The sequence below is a fragment of the Gigantopelta aegis genome, chromosome 8, assembly GCF_016097555.1.
Source record: "Gigantopelta aegis isolate Gae_Host chromosome 8, Gae_host_genome, whole genome shotgun sequence".
Lineage (NCBI taxonomy): Eukaryota > Metazoa > Mollusca > Gastropoda > Neomphalida > Peltospiridae > Gigantopelta > Gigantopelta aegis.
This window is the reverse complement of record NC_054706.1, coordinates 57,338,384-57,351,115: the sequence shown is the minus strand read 5'-3', so window position 1 is coordinate 57,351,115 and position 12,732 is coordinate 57,338,384. Positions and strand designations below refer to the sequence as shown.

Here is a 12,732-nt window from a genome sequence, read left to right as displayed (position 1 = left end):
TTTTTCAAACTGCCTCAAGATATTGAGCTAAAATTATGCCTATACATGTAGCTTTACCATGTAGCTTTACCATGTAGCTTTACCAAGTGGCAGATGAAGTTGTCTTGTGTGATGATTTACCCATTTTTAACAGAGTTATGGTCTTTGAACTTAGGATCGAGTTACGAACGTTTGTTAGGCCTACCGGCCTCGGTAGTGTCGTGGTTATAAGCCATTGGACATAAGGCTGGTAGGTACAGTGTTGGCAGCCCGGTACCGGCTCCCACCCAGAGCGAGTTATAACGACTCAGTGGGTAGGTGTAAGACCACTACACCCTCTTCTCTCTCACTAATCACTAACCACTAACAAATAACCCACTACCCTGGACAGATAGCTGAGGTGTGTGCCCAGGACAGCATGTTTGAACCTTAATTGGATATAAGCACGAAAATAAGTTGAAATGAAATGAAATGTTAGTCCTCTTTTAGCAGTACTCTCAGAATTATGCTTTTCTTTTATTGTCTTTGCATTGTTTTTTAATCCATTTACTCTCTCAGAGAGCACACTAATTGCAGTGTTTCCACCCTTGTATGGACACCTGTGTATTACAGAAATGTTCCAAGTAGGGCTGGAAGTCATTGCTGTTAGTGAATTCCTGGCTACTTATAATTTTCAAAACTATCTTAAGTAATGCCTTGTCGGTGGGCCCATTGGGCTATTTCTCGTTCCAGCCAGTGCATCATGACTGGTATATCAAAGGCAGTGGTATGTGCTATCCCATCTTTGGGATGGTGCATATAAAGGATCCCTTGCTACTAATAGAAAAATGTAGTTGGTTTCCTCTCTAAGACTGTATGTCAGAATAACCAAATGTTTGACATTCAATAGCCGATGATTAATAATCAATTGGCTCTAGTGGTGTCGTTAAACAAAACAAACTTTTTTTAACTTAAGTATAACCCTACTAGCTATAAGGCCAAAGATCCAGTGTATTTAGCATGCAGTGCAGTATTCCTGATAGTGAACTCCATGGCCCTTTTGCCAAAGAATGACACATTTAATTATATTATATAAGTATATTATATACACTGGACTTGTCCCTTGCATTCACGTTTAGTTATATGTACAAGTATATTATATACATTGGACTTGTCTCTTGCATTCACATTTAATTACAATGTATATGTACAAGTATATTAATACATTGTAAACAATTGTCCCTAGCTTGCATTCACATTTAATTATATGTACAAGTATATTATATACCATGGACTTGTCCCTTGCATTCTAATTTAGTAGCTGTTTATTGACTGAAAATACATGACAGTGTAATTGTTTGTTACAGAATATTAAATATTTCAAAGACATTCAAAGATCAGGATTCTACAGTCAAAGCTGTAGATGGTGAGTATGTTGTTTTATTTACTAAAAGAAAGAAAGAAATGTTTTATTTAACGACGCACTCAACACATTTTATTTACGGTTATATGGGGTCAGACATATGGTTAAGGACCACACAGATTTTTAAGAGGAAACCCGCTGTCGCCACTACATGGGCTACTCTTTCCGATTAGCAGCAAGGATCTTTTATTTGCGCTTCCCACAGGCAGGATAACACAAACCATGGCCTTTGTTGAACCAGTTATGGATCACTGGTCGGTGCAAGTGGTTTACACCTACCCATTGAGCCTTGCGGAGCACTCACTTAGGGTTTGGAGTCGGTATCTGGATTAAAAATCCCATGCCTCGACTGGGATCCGAACCCAGTACCTACCAGCCTGTAAACAGATGGCCTAACCACTACGCCACCAAGGCCGGTCTTATTTACTAAAAGTGTTTCACATATATATGATGTATTTTGACAAACTGGCCTGATATATAAAATTTGAAATAAACTTTAAAAATAAATTTAGGAAGCCTGATTATGATAAAATGGGTCGGTTTACAGAAAAATAAATATTTCTTTTTCTTTAAGCCTTATTTTTAATTTAGATAATTTTTTTCTGACTAAGTATAGCTTACATGTACATTCTATTTATTTGTTAGCGTTTGTCAATTTTGCAATCACATATTCATAAACTAGGGACTTATGATAATGTATTCTTAATTTAATTTTAGAATTGTCACTGGATATATATGAAGGTCAGATTACAGCACTACTTGGTCACAACGGAGCTGGGAAGACAACTCTGATTAACATGCTCTGTGGATTATCTCCTCCAACCTCTGGGACGGCAATAATAAAGGGCTTGGTATATAAAGTTCATATTTATCCTACGGCCCATAAGTTATGAAACAATATATTACATGGATTTAATGATGTGATCAATTGATTGTTCTTAAAAATTTAATAACATTAATTAGTTTGTTTTGGTTGATAGCAGAATAGCTTATGCCATAACTAAAGTACTGTTAGTAATAAAAATTTTGTCTGCTTTTTAAGGAGTACATTAAGTTGTGAGAATGGAATTCCACTAGATTGTAAGCCTAATTTTATGTACATGTAGATCATGAAAATTAATTGTTTAATGTTATCATTGAAGAGCTAGTTAAATTTGATTTAAAAAAACAACAACATAATTTGTTTTGTTTAATGACACCACATTGATTAATTAATCATCGGCTATTGGATGTCAAACATTTGGTAATTCTGACTCGTAGTCATCAGAGGAAACACGCTACATTTTTCCATTAGTAGCAAGGGATATTTAATATACACCATCATACAGACAGGATAGCTCATACTATGGCCTTTGATATATACCATATAGTCCACTGGCTGGAACGAGAAATGGTCCAATAGGGCCACCAGCGGGAATCGATCCTAGACCGACTGTGCATCAAGCAAGCGGTTTACCACTGGGCTACGTCCCAGTCTGAAAATATAGGAATGCAGAATATGATGATATTCGTTATTTCAGGATGTGTCCAACAGTGGAGATTTGTGGCAAATTTGGGCGATGACCGGAGTCTGTCCTCAGCATGACATCCTGTATGATGAGCTGTCGAGTCGTGAACACCTCGCCATATTCGCTGCCATCAAGGGAGTGAAAGAAGAACTCAAGGCCAATGTTGTTAGTACTTTTACTAGTAGTGTGTTGAAACATATCAATGTTACGAAGTGTTCTTATTATGTAATTAAGTTTTATTCTGCAACCACTGTTTCGATTGACAGATTATGATGACCTATTAAAGCAAAGTAATAAACGTATACTAGCAGATTATGACTTGACGTCACTCATATGACATCACACACATAGCTACATTACAAAATTGCTCATTTGACGTCTAGGTCATCGTACAATGTGGCTGAAATAACAGAAATAATAGCTTTTACCGTTAATTTTTATGGTCTGCATGATAAAGATAATAACTAGTTACTGACGTCGGATATCTGCTTTATCCTGTTCAAAACGAATGAGAAATTCCCATTCTGACTTTCACAGGAGATATCCGGCGTCATTAACTAGTTATTCTCTATTTCTAGCAGTATGTTCAAACATATCAATATTGTGAAGTGTTCTCATTATGCGATTAGTCACACTGACTTGTTACATGCGATCGAATCGTACTGTGAGAACCCCTAAATTGGAAAGACTTTAGTCTTATACGTTCTGATTTCTGTAGGGCCGACAAATAGCATACGACAATTCAGTGAAGTTGGTGCGACTAGCGACTAATCACATAATGAAAACACCCCTTTAATCAACTAGCCATAATATGTTGCAAATGGTCTGCATCATGCATACATCTCACAGCAGTGAAATCTTGAATTTATCCAAGTTAAATTACAAAAACCTCCAATGCAAATGTAATAAGGAATATATATGTGCCTCCAGTCATAATCAGGATAACTTACTAAGCCATCCTTTCTAAAATCATGCTATGGTTTACTGGATATCGGATCAGTTCATTCCCAGCAAACAGTCGTATTACCATATAAGATATATTTTCTGTGTCAACTTTGTATATATACAATGTACATGTACATCCCATTTTCCAATAGTTCTGATTTTTAACCTTTATATATTTCTTTAATTCATAATACTCTCACACTTTAGCTGTGTTGATTAATGGATATCAACAGGTAATTGATTAATTTCTTCAGGTTGAAACGATCATGAAGGCTGTTGTTATTGACAACCAGGCCAATGTGTTCTGAGTTTTTATTTTGTTGATATATATTTTCATTTTATTTCGTGACACATATATGTATCTTAGCTGTGTTGATTATTGGATATCAACAGGTATATAATTACCTAATTTCTTTAGATTGAAATGATCATGAAGACTGCAGACTTTGTAGACCATGCAAGCTGATATGTTTGTATATATTCCAATTCCACAAAATTCTGATTTTTAACTTTGCTGATATATATATATTTTTTAATTCATAATACTCTTACACACTTCAGCTGTATTAATTAATTTCTACAGGTTGAAATGATCATGAAGGCTGTTGACATTGATGACCAGGCCGATGTGTTTGTATACATTCCAGTTCTCAAAAGTTCTGATTTCTAATTAATTTCTACAGGTTGAAACGATCATGAAGGCTGTTGACATTGATGACCAGGCCGATGTGTTTGTCAGGAACCTGAGTGGAGGACAGAAGAGAAAACTCTCGGTTGCAATCGCCTTAATTGGAGATCCCAAGGTATATATACATATATACAGTGAAACTCCTCTAAACTATACACCCTCGGCACCAAGTAAAAAGTCCAGTTTTAAGAGGTTCTCTTTTGTACAGATATTTCAAAAGGGACCATGAAAAATGTCCGGTTTTGGGGTTCCGGTTTTGAGAGGTTTCACTGTGTATATATTGTTTGGGCTGAAGCAATTAATTGTATACGTACAGGAACTTATTCAGGCATTCTGTGGGTCGGAACATATACATGTAGTCCTCTTCCCAAAAGAAAGTGGCACTGAAAATTCCCAATTTCTATGCTAAAAGTTCCCAATTATATATATATATATATATATAGATATAGAGAGAGAGAGAGAGAGAGAGAGAGAGAGAGAGAGAGAGAGAGAGAGAGAGAGAGAGAGAGAGAGAGAGAGAGAGAGAGAGAGAGAGAGAGAGAGAGAGAGAGATAGATAGAGAGATAGATGGGGAGCGAGGGAGGGAGGATTCGTCACAAATGTTTTTTAACATGGGGCAAATATCAACTGAGTCTATGTTAATCGGTATTTGTCGAGGCTCTGCCAAAACAAATACTGATTAACTAGACGAGGTTGATATTTTTCATATTGAAAAAACACGAGTAGCAAATTCTATTTATCCTATAAAACTTCTAAAATAACATTTTAATTCAGTTTTTGGTAAATCACAGTACTAAAGTTGCTGCCATCGGTAATATGACGTCATCACGATTGGCACATATTAGTTTGACGTCACGTATTTTAACTAAATTTTTCAAAATGTTACCCTCAGGTATACAGGTCTTGTTAATTGGCTTGTAAACAAATTACCCATCCATGCCAGCAACACATAACCTAGAGACTGTGTAAGTTTGCATACCATTATTAACTGGGTTATTACACTAAAATATCACATGGGTTTATGACATGAATATCATGAGTAAGTTAGAGCGGGACATACCCCAGTGGCAAAGCGTTTGCTTGATGCGCGGTCAGTCTGGGATCGATCCCCGTCGGTGGGCCCATATGCATTGGGCTATTTTTCTCTCTAGCCAGTGCACCACGACTGATATATCAAAGGCTGTAGTACATGTATGTTATCCTGTCTATGGGATGGTGCATATAAAAGATCCCTTGCTGTTAATCAAAAAGAGTAGCCCATGAAGTGGCGACAGCGGGTTTTCCTCTCTCTACATCTGTGTGGTCCTTAACCATATGTCCGACGCCATATAACCATAAATAAAATGTGTTGAGTGCATCGTTAAATAAAACATTTCCTTCCTTTCCTTCATGGGTAAGTTATAGGATAAATTTAATTATCTCTGTTCCAATAAATTAATTCAATACTAACGCTAATTTTCCCATCCCATCAGACATGAGACCCTGGTAAACAATCCTGGATAAATTTATCCCTGAACCAATTCATTTATTGATCTGTGTTTCCTGTATCACGATGTACTTAACATAAAACGTTATTTACAGAACAGTCAATCAATTTCGAGTTAAATTAATTTATGATGAAAGTTGAAGTTTATTAATTAAAACGTGAAATACAGGTACATGTATATGCATGTAGGTCACTTTGGTGAACTGTTGCTTATTTAATAATATCAGGCCCATACTTTTATCACATATTTGAACACGGTTAAGAAAACCATTTGCATCTAAGAGATTGGGATTTCTGGCTGACAACAACATTTAATGTGAAATATGGAGATTACTGAATGTATCATTACACGTACATGTACATTTAAAGTATACTGTAATAAGTATTTTTTTTAATGCTTTGAATCATAATATATTCTAATACCGATAATACCATGCATCGCTAGTGTTATATATACATGCTGTGTCTGAACCATGTGTGGATATAGAGGCTGGGGTATCGTTAAACATTCAGTCATTCAGTCTCCAGTAATTTAAGAGATCAGTTTGGAGGAATTTACTTTTAGAAATGAAAAAAAACAGTCTAATTTTAATTTGTGGATTAAACTATCTGAAAGAAATTACTTTTTTTTTTACCCTCTTGTTTAAAAGGATGTTACGAGGACGTTTTTGCCCAAAAGACTGTGTACAAGTTGCCAGACAGCTACTATTGTAACTATTCTATTACTTTACGATAATGGGTCATTGTACATGTACTTTTAAACACGGATGTCTTTCAACAGATCCTGTTTCTTGATGAGCCAACAGCCGGAATGGATCCTTACTCCAGACGCCACCTGTGGTCTCTCCTGAAGAACAGCAAAGAGGGGAAGATAATTCTGTTGACCACACATTTTATGGATGAAGCTGATATATTGGCAGGTACGTGTACCTGTAGTTGAATGTATTTTCATTGTTTACTATGCATTGTAACATTTAGTGAGTGTATGGTTATAATAGTTTGCATTATGAATTATGTTGTGTAAGTCGGGTTTTAGTAGGATTGATGTAGCCCACTGCAACTGTGAGTGCATGACACCATATAACTTTATGATAAACAAAACATTTATTTTTATGTAATTTTTGGATTTTTTTTAAAATAACTAGATTAATAATAAATATATATACATGTATGTGTGTGTATATATATACATGTGTATATATATTATTATTTTTTAGTTAGTACTATTTTTTAAGATGAATATCTAAGAATGCAGCTATATGAGCACCATGAAATCATTTTATGGTCTGAATTCTTTTATTTGTTTCACAGATCGGAAGGCCATTATCAACCATGGAAAATTGAAATGTTGTGGGTCATCACTGTTTCTTAAACAAAGATTTGGAATTGGCTACCATTTGAAGTAAGAACAATTCATTAGAATGTATGGATATATTGTTTTAAATTTTAGTTCAGTCTTTCGTTTGGATTCATAGAAGAAATGGCTGGTCTTTAATAAAAATTTAGGTACAGCTATCAATAAAGGATTAATATATATTGTTTACAAAACAGATAATAAGTAATAAATGGAGAATGCTTATAAACATGCATGGTCATTATATGACATTTATCACATTCAAGTTGTTTGAAACGAAACTATCAAGTGAAAGGGATATTCTGGAGATCAAAGTCTCTAAATACTAATGTTACAGTAATGGATTTCAGTTACAAAATTGTTGTACATATTTTTATGAAAGTTAAAAACAGACTTATAAAAATGCATTTCCTAATTTTAGAATTAATTTTTTTTATCATATTCATAATAAGCAAGTATTTTCTAAATTTCAGCATTTTTTAGATGTTCAGAATATTTTGAAATGAGTTTGAAATACAGTCACTTTTTGCACCTTCGTTTTGGCTTCGTACACAATGACTATAACATATTTTCATTTCAAATTCATACTTCATAAGCAATACAATTTTTTTAATTAAAAGATTTTCTTGAGACAGTAGTTTTGGGAATCGGTTGTAATTTCATCATCGATCATTGTTTATAATCGGTTGACACCAACCGACCACATTCGATTACACAACTGGTTAGAACTAAGGAGATATAAAAATGTGCTGGGCCTATATAGTAGGACACATGTATTGCTTTAGCAGCTAGTTCTTTAAAAATGCTTGTTTCATATGAATCCATATTAATTTACAGCATGGTGGTAGACCCCGATTGTCAAGCTGACAAGGTGACTGATTTTCTGAAACAGCAAGTTTCTGGTGTGGAAATGAAGAGGGCACATGCCAAAGAACTTGCATTTACCATGCCCATGGCAGAAGTGTCAAAGTTTCCTAGTACGTTTTTTGTCAATATTTGGAACACTAATTAATGCATCATCTGGTTTTATTCACCATCATAACGACAGAATGAAACTTTTTTGTTAATGTCTTTTCCATCCTTGGTTCTAGAAATGGTTTATTTTATATGGAATTTTCACATAGTAGGTGCAGCTTAAAATGTGTTTGGTTGGTGTTAAAAGTCTGTTTGATACATGAAGGAGGGGATACGTACAGCCTATTGGTGAGACCAAGTTGGGCATTCTCAACTTGAGATGTGTACAATACTATATATACGAGCACTATTGGCACATTCTACTACATGTATGTGTTTTATCAAGCAAGCTGTACTATATAAGCTCAAACTGAAAATTGAAAAACAGTACAATTTAATGGTCATTTTCTGAATGATGTCAGAATTGTTTAGGGTTTTTTTTTATTCAATCAGTAAATATTTCATATTAGCAGATATTAATTGTTATCTAGATACAAGAAACAATGATATTTCCAAATGTCTTAATAGTTGCCTCTGTACAAGAAACTGATATTTTCAATGCTTTTTTTTTTTCACAGAATTGTTTGCTGCACTTGAGTCACCTGTTGACCAGAGACAGACACTTTCTGAGTCGCTTGGTATTAAAGGCTACGGAGTGTCCATGACATCACTGGAAGAAGTGTTCTTGAAAATAGGTAACTATACTCACTTCTATCCCATGAGACACAAATGTGGTAAAGATTTTCCACATGAGTTGTGATCATAATTAAGTTTATGACATGGGGCTTCAGGGGGGTCATCTCCCCCACTTGTCCTAGAGCAGATCTTTGATGGAGACACTTGGGCAACATGAACTGTTCTGAAACCTTTTCACCATCATTCTACTCAATATTAATTGTAATTCCATGTCAAAATGTGTCGTGATTTGTTAGCAGCCATATATATATACATGTATATAGCTACATGGTAGAAAAGCTGATATGAATAAATGCCATCCAGATTCCGACACTTTTGTTTAATTCGGGGGGGAAATCAGTGCGCCCCCATTATAAAATTAAAATATATCAGAATCACAATATCAGCTGCAGCTATAAATAGAAGATTAGATTATCGTACATACATCTGTCTCGTGACAAAATTACCTGCGATGTTTTAGTAATTTTAGCAGGTGAATTTTCTAGAATTTTCATTTCACCTGCTACGTGTAGGTCTAAAAAAAATGGACTGCTTTTAGCTGGCCACTATTTCGAGCCCTGCTTAATAATAGTATATTGTCACAGGGTCAGAGATTGAAGAAACTGTGCCATTCCAGCCATCCTCGCCAAGCAGGCACCACCAGACAACCATGTGGGAGGAAAACACCAGCGTTACGTCTCAGCGATTCTGGACCTTGCTGAAGATTCGACTAAAAATAAAGATCAGGAGCACGACTGCTTTGATCTTCCAGATTCTGATTCCCATTGTGCTTGTCATCATTGGCTGCGTTCTCAACAAACAAGGCACATCCGAGGACACCTCATTTACAAGACCAGTGACAATGAAACCTTTCTACGTTGGGCCAAATGAGGCACCTTTCCTTGCTGTTGATTCGGCAGGTAATGTATCAGAACAATAATTCATATATAGTTTAAATTCAAGTGTCTATTTTTATTTTAATACTTTACATATCATGGACAGACTTGAGATTAATATTCATCTTCTTACAATGCAAGGCAAATCTTTCTAGACAGAAATAAAAAACACATTGTTACAGTAATTAATGTTTAAGTTAATAGTGAACCCGTGGTTCACAACAATTAGACCCCTACTAGTATATCTAGTATATTATTATATGGAATACAATGTTACTCGTGAGGAGTAGGTGAATGAAACATTATTATTGCCTTCATGACAATATACATAATTTGTATCATTTGAAGAATCATTGCTATCCTCTTAATAGTATCTGTTTCAATCTCAATAACAAAACGTAATACTTGATCAGGGCCATACATGTATATCTGAACAATGCAAAATGGAATGAGCATTTAGAAGAATAGTGCTTAAATCCATGAATCTAGTGCCTTGGGCGGGACGTAGCCCAGTGGTAAAGCGTTCGCTTGATGCTCGGTCGGTCTGGGATCGATCCCCGTCGGTGGGCCCATTGGGCTATTTTTCACTCCAGCCAGTGCACCACAACTGGTATATCAAAGGCCGTGATACATGTATGTGGTATCCTGTCTGTGGGATGGTGCATATAAAAGAGCCCTTGCTGTTAATCGAAAAGAGTAGCCCACGAAATGGCGACAGTGGGTTTCCTCTCTCAATATCTGTGTGGTCCTTAATCATATGTCTGATGTCATGTAATCATAAATAAATTATGTTGAGTCTGTCGTTAAAGAAAACATTTCCTTCCTTCCGGTCTAGTACCTTAGTCTGTAGGACGATACATGTAGAAACTCCCGAGGAGATCCATTACTGGAGATTTCATCATTCTTGCACCATTTGTAATAAACATTAGTGCTTGTTGTAATTTGTTGACAAGAACTAACTGGTAAGTGAAAGTCTGCAAGTTCTATATGGTCTATTATTTACTTTGTTAAGTTAACTGTGTGTGTGTTTATTTATACTTTTAAGGCACTTCAGTTTCAAATCAGTTTATTGAAGGACTGAAGAGCGTCTATGATGTTGACAGTGTCAATGCATCTGTGAATATTACTGATCTGCCAAAACACTGGATGGGCTTTAACCTTTATGACTTACAAACAGTAAGATATATACTACCTCTAATTAATTATTAGGCAGTTTAAAATATATTCCATATTACAAGTTGGGGGTGTCCACCTTTTAATTAAATTTCACATTACTAACGTTAACAGTTTTAGTAAATTCAATGTGTTTCTGTGGAATGTATAGATGTTATTCTTTTCACTGTGATGGGCACCAACCAGCTCCATTTAGGCTTGCACCAGTGTGGGTTTTGGAGGTGGTTTTTTATTGTTTTTGTATTAGTAGTAGTAGTAGTAGTAGTAGTAGTAGTAGTAGTAGTAGTAGTAGTAGTAGTAGTAGTAGTATACAGTTATTGAGTTTCATACAGGTAAGTTAAGAAATGTTATGGTTGTAGACCATTCTTCAAAACAATGTGGTTTTCTCTAACCATTTAGTAGTAAGTCAGTTAGTATTTATTTCATAATCTGTTGAATAGAAAGGAAGCAAATGTTACAACTGAAATTTGTAGTAAACAGTATACTATTTAAACCAGACATACACCATTTTATAACTACACCAATGATTTAATATATGTATGCAGATAAAAATGTGTATACTGTATTTCTTCTTTTTTCTTCAGAATCTGAAATCAAGATACACTGCAATGTATAATGACTCCGCTATTCATTCGCTGCCAGCAGTGATCAACCTGGTTTCAAATGGACTTCTTGCATTTGCTGAGAATATGACAGGAATCTCTGCATCCAGTTTGATGTGGCCGCCGGTTGTGCAGTCTGTTAAACCAAAACTCTCATACAATTCCAATTCATTCTCGGCAGCATTTGTTCTTGCCGTGGCATTTGTTGTTGTACCAGCAGGCTTTGCTGTGGAGATGGTCGCTGATCGACAGGTATTAACCATTTTGAATTATTAATGTGTCTCTAAAATAATTGCATCCCAAATTAAGAGTTAAAAGGTAAAGTTTGCTTTTATTAACGACACCACTAGAGCACATTGATTTATTAATGGCTGGCTATTGGATATTGTCAGAACTTTTAGTCTTATAGAGAGGAAACCTGCTACATTTTCTCATTATTAGCAAATGGTCTATTATATACACCATCCCACAGACAGGATAGCACATACTACGGCATTTGATATACCAGTCATAGTGCACTGGCTGAAAGGATAAATGGCCCAATGGGCCCACTGACAGTGATCGATCTCAGACTGACTGCGCATCAGGTAAGCGCAAGCGCTTTACCACTGAACTACATCCTGCCTCCCACCCCCCACCTCCAAATTAGAGAGAAGAAAGAAAAGGAAATGGTGTCTGAATCTGGACAGTGGAATAGTTACAGTTGTTTGAGAACATCAGTACCTACACTGTATGTGTTTTGTATTGTAATACATTGGAAGTGTTCTTGCTACCCAATTATAACAGCACTGCCTCAATACATGTATCTTGGGGGATGTTGGGGTGGATGGGGGATTTTAATTGGTGCTATCCTTTAATATATATCTATTGTAACAACAGCAGAGGATTTTTTGTCGGGTGTCGGGGCGAGGTGAGGGGTGTTAGTACGTACTACACATTTGGCACTATTTTGCCATTAAAATTTAATAATAATGCAACGAAGTCAATTGTAGCCTTAATAAAAATCATAGGTTTTTGCTTTTAGTATACTAACCATTTTGAATAATGTGTTTATGACCAAGAAATTAGTA

At 35.6% G+C, this 12,732-nt stretch overlaps 1 protein-coding gene across 1 annotated transcript in view; it reads left to right on the top strand.

Moving 5' to 3' along the window:
* LOC121379742 (cholesterol transporter ABCA5-like) overlaps positions 1 to 12,732 on the top strand; it is a 61,141-nt gene that overhangs the window by 25,247 nt on the left and 23,162 nt on the right. Inside the window, exons 11-21 of the mRNA XM_041508391.1 lie at positions 1,326 to 1,384; positions 2,099 to 2,232; positions 2,902 to 3,054; positions 4,518 to 4,637; positions 6,790 to 6,928; positions 7,320 to 7,410; positions 8,200 to 8,339; positions 8,895 to 9,011; positions 9,597 to 9,911; positions 10,933 to 11,063; positions 11,645 to 11,914. Of these exons, the coding sequence (XP_041364325.1) occupies positions 1,326 to 1,384; positions 2,099 to 2,232; positions 2,902 to 3,054; positions 4,518 to 4,637; positions 6,790 to 6,928; positions 7,320 to 7,410; positions 8,200 to 8,339; positions 8,895 to 9,011; positions 9,597 to 9,911; positions 10,933 to 11,063; positions 11,645 to 11,914 (1,669 nt within the window). The remainder of the gene's footprint in view (positions 1 to 1,325; positions 1,385 to 2,098; positions 2,233 to 2,901; positions 3,055 to 4,517; positions 4,638 to 6,789; positions 6,929 to 7,319; positions 7,411 to 8,199; positions 8,340 to 8,894; positions 9,012 to 9,596; positions 9,912 to 10,932; positions 11,064 to 11,644; positions 11,915 to 12,732) is intronic.